Source organism: Saccostrea cucullata, unplaced genomic scaffold, assembly GCF_032062105.1.
Source record: "Saccostrea cucullata isolate Sc308-1 unplaced genomic scaffold, CSIRO_AGI_Scuc_v1 ctg5296, whole genome shotgun sequence".
NCBI classification, from domain to species: Eukaryota; Metazoa; Mollusca; class Bivalvia; order Ostreida; family Ostreidae; genus Saccostrea; species Saccostrea cuccullata.
The window spans coordinates 1,167-5,682 of NW_026930559.1; the positions used below are offsets into that span (position 1 = coordinate 1,167).

Sequence of the window (4,516 nt, forward strand, 5' to 3'; positions counted from 1 at the left end):
TAAGAATACTAAAAAATTCAATTGTTCGTTGACATCCTTAAAAATATTTTCTATTTTTGAAAAAAAATGCCACTGAATCAAATACTTTTTCACTCCTTGGTCTTCATACTTTTACATTCTATCGAGGAATAAAAATCAAAAAAGTTCCTTTAAAAAACAAATCCTGAAAGCCTTTCTATTTATATATTCTATTTATCGTCCGTCTGCACACATGAACTATTGAAAATGTCTGTTTTTTTATGATGCTTTCGGAAGAAGGAGAAATGATTCTCGGATACAAAGTTGTGAAAAATAACTTCATCAACATGATTTTTACGTTTTATTTGCAATATAAGTTACATCCCTGCATTCAGTAGAGCCATTTCCTGGGAATTACATGGGAAACGAAAGACGAAAAAATCCTTGTTTTCCAGTCCTACAGAAAAAAAAATGAAATTGTACGCATACTCACTTTAATACATCTTGTCCCTTAAAGTTAAAAACCTTTAAAAATAATACAAAATGAAAATAATATGCTGTAAGATCGGATTTACATTTTTGATGAATTTAGTCCCATATAAATGAAGGATATATGTTTATTTTACAGTGTAGTGTTTTGCAATATGATAAAATGAATACAAAATTTTTTAACGTACTTAGATGACTGAGAAACCTAATGTGTTGAAGACTAAAAGCAAATTTAAATCTCTATATGTACTAGTATCATGGTATAAATGATTGAATACTTACTGTTTCTTCCTGAATCCCTCAAAATTTTAAAAGTTTAAATCTGAAATGAATTTGTATTGTAATTAGTTTAAAAGTATACCTGTGAAGGATATCATCTGCTTTGCATTGATTCAAACTTGGCAAACATCTCTAATGCATAACAGCAATATTAAAACTTACGTATTTTGGTGAAGGAGGCATCATTTTGTTCATGTTCATTGCGTTCTTATCCATGGGCATAGCGTTCATCATGTTCATGTTGTTGTTCATGTTCATTGCGTTTTTATTCATAGGCATTGCGTTCATCATATCCATTACGTTGTTCATGTTCATTGCATTTTTATTCATGGGCATAGCGTTCATCATGTCAGGGCCGTTGTTCATGTTCATTGCGTTTTTATTCATGGGCATTGCGTTCATCATATCCATTACGTTTTTCATGTTCATTGCGTTTTTATTCATATTCATTGCATTCATCATGTCAGGGCCGTTGTTCATGTTCATTTCATTTTTGTTCATGGACATTGCGTTCATCATGTTCATTGCATTTTTATTCATGGACATTGCATTCATCATGTCAGGGCCGTTGTTCATGTTCATTGCGTTTTTGTTCATTGACATAGCGTTCATCATGTCCATTACGTTGTTCATGTTCATTGCATTCATGGGCATTTCATTCATCATTTCAGGGCCGTTGTTCATATTCATTGCGTTTTTGTTCATGGGCATAGCGTTCATCATGTCAGGGCCGTTGTTCATATTCATTGCATTTTTATCCATTGACATAGCGTTCATCATGTCCATTACGTTGTTCATGTTCATTGCATTTTTGTTCATGGGCATAGCGTTCATCATGTCAGGGCCGTTGTTCATGTTTATTGCGTTTTTGTTCATTGGCATTGCGTTCATCATGTCAGGGCCGTTGTTCATGTTCATTGCGTTTTTGTTCATTGGCATTGCGTTCATCATATCCATTTTATCATTGGGCATCATGTTCATCATGTCCATGACATTATTCATGTTCATTTCCATTGGTTTATTATCCATGTTCATGTTGTTCATCGTGTCCATATTCATCATATCCATACTATTTTTCATCATGTTCACAGCATTAGCCATCTCCATCATTTTAGCCATTTCCATAGCGTTCTTCATTGCTTTACCCATTTCCATTGCCTTCTTCATGTTCATCATGTCATTCATCATGTTGCCAATATCCATTGCTTTTTTCATATTCATCATGTTGTTAATGGCATTCATATTCATTGGCATGTTCATTTCTTTTCCATTAGGCATGTTAACAGGTTTCATTTCATTCATGTTATTTTCCATATTCATCATGTTCATTGCATTGTTATTACCCATATTCATGGGCATTGGCATCATTTCGGTTCCTTTGTTATTTTCCATATTCATGGGCATGGGCATCATGTCCATATTGTTGTTATTTCCCATGTTCATGGGCTCTGGCATTGGTACAGTCATTTTATCCATTCCTTTGCTGTTGGCCATGTCCATGGTCATCATTTTCATGCCATTGTTCATGCCGTTCATTCCATTGTTCATGCCTGCGTTTCCATTGTTCATGCCTGCGTTTCCATTCTCCATCATTGATCCCATCAAGTTACCCATTTCTGGAGTCGGACGCTTTCCATAACTGGCTGCATTTGCAGAAACCAAAAGTGCCAAACAGACCAGGTTAAAGAAAGCCATCTACAATCAGAAAGAAACAACAAACGCTTACATCAAATTAAATGAAGTTCTTAATATTTGTGCATTTGTCTTTGGTCTGGGTAGAATTGTTCTTTTTCAACCAATGTATTACGATGAGTCTTAATTGCCTTTTACATGTATATGCATTTATTAATTTTTAAGAATTTTATTTCTGCAAAACGGAAAAGATTTTATCCTTCTTTCCCAGATAAATCGTCAGTCGGAGAAGTATAAACTTACCTTGAAGGACCAATTGAGTCGGGTTAGATATTGAGGTGATGGAACTTGATGGTTCAGTGACGAATCTGATTAAGACTGGCGTCTTTTATACCAAATCCTTCCTGTCTCGGACGACCGGAAATATGGCACATTTGTGCACTACGTGTGAGAAATGTCAATTTTTACATGTTTTACAAGATCGTTAACGGGATCACATCAAACGATTTGAATTTTTTGGAATTAAAAAGGTTCTAATTTGGTCACACTAATATAACGATTACATAACGGAATTGCTTACGATGCATCACACGAGGAGCGGCTTGTGATGAACTTTTATCGGACACCCTGTAGAACGTCACATACGTCCAGTCTTAGGACTTTTGGTAAAGGAAGGATCCTTGAAGATGTAAGTTTTGATATGTTCTGTTGTTGCTTTGAGAATCCATTCCTCTTTATTATTAATATATATAAATATATATTTTTAAATTGTTATGCTGTAGTCTTTCTTTTCGATTTTTAAATATCGTTTAAGTACAATAAATGTTTGAATGAGAACCTTATACTATCTTTTTTATGTGTGAATTTATAAATACACAAATTGAGAGATTGGCGAACAAGACGTGCAAAATGCCTTTTTACTTTTTTTTTAACGTATTTTAAAAGTCATGTATTTGAATTAAGAATTAAGTACTGTAGAAGTACTTTTTCCGAGTGCTATTAATTTACGCTATGTATACGCGGTCACAAATTTTCCGCGGAAATTTATCCAAGCGTACTTAATATAAATGTAAGGCATATAGTGACAGTCTAAGAAATCCGCGTAATTTTCTACCCGTGGATTAAACAGAAATTGAGATTCCGCGGAATTATGACCCCGTGAAAAAAAGTACGTCTACAGTATTTAAGGTAAGTTAACTGGACATCAATTATTTCTTTAAGAAGATAAGAAATTTGTGATTAAATTGAAGTCGATCTCTGCCTCATATATTTGTTCACCAAAGAATGCAAAATAAAATGTTTAGCTCAATAGTGTGGAAAATTTGCTTTAGGGTGTGAAGAATTGATCATAATGGCCTTCTTTGTTGTATGTTTGCCATTTCTGTAGACAAATAATTTCAATATCTGTGGGTTTTGATTCGAATTGTACAGACTTAACATCACATATACGTTAATATTAAATAAAATATCAAAGTAATGATTTTTAAGACAAGACAAATTAATTTTCACTGTCTAATTTGTCGCACTGTTGACATTTTGCTCGCCTTGTTCGGCCATCTTCTTACTTACAGATTTTTCTGCAGCAATACGCCCATACTAATTCTGCTTTTTTCGGATCTAAATGGACATGGTGTTTATTGAAGGTATATTTTTTATCTAATGACAGAGCTTGTTTAATCAAAAACCGGTATTAAAAAGTCAATGAACCATTTAGTCTCTTCTGTAAAACACATTAAATACAATGATTACAAGGCTTATAATGCAATTAAACAGTAAAGAGTCCAAATCTAACAGAAAAGGTTATAAATTTACTATACCTTAAAAATAAAAAAAAAATAAAAATCATGTCAATTTACGAAAATTATGAACTTTGCATGAAAAAGTCCAATGTTTATGTCAATTACGAAGTTGTAATATGCTTTAATGGTGGTAAAAATATACTTATTCATTACTACCTTTAAAAAAATCTCTCTTCAGATTCCATGTCTACGAAAAAATTTTTTCCTTCTTGAAACTTGGACACCTATCGACAGGTATGATCATTGGCATGCTTTAACTTGAAACAATCAGAAAATAAAGGATTGTTGTTGTTGTTTGTTTGTTTGAAAAAATATTTCTGTAATTTATTTCATTAAATGTAAAACGGAATTTATGTATA

At 32.9% G+C, this 4,516-nt stretch overlaps 1 protein-coding gene across 1 annotated transcript; it reads right to left on the reverse strand.

Annotated features, from left to right (window-relative positions):
• Positions 1-304: 304 nt before the first annotated feature.
• Positions 305-2,729, reverse strand: LOC134229080 (putative uncharacterized protein DDB_G0286901). Its single transcript, XM_062710788.1, has 4 exons — positions 2,662-2,729; positions 889-2,421; positions 730-769; positions 305-415 (listed from the first exon to the last, which is right to left on the reverse strand). The coding sequence occupies exons 2-3, from the start codon at positions 2,419-2,421 to the stop codon at positions 764-766; spliced, it is 1,539 nt and encodes a 512-aa protein (XP_062566772.1). The 5' UTR covers positions 2,662-2,729; the 3' UTR covers positions 305-415; positions 730-763.
• Between the last annotated feature and the right edge of the window lie 1,787 nt (positions 2,730-4,516).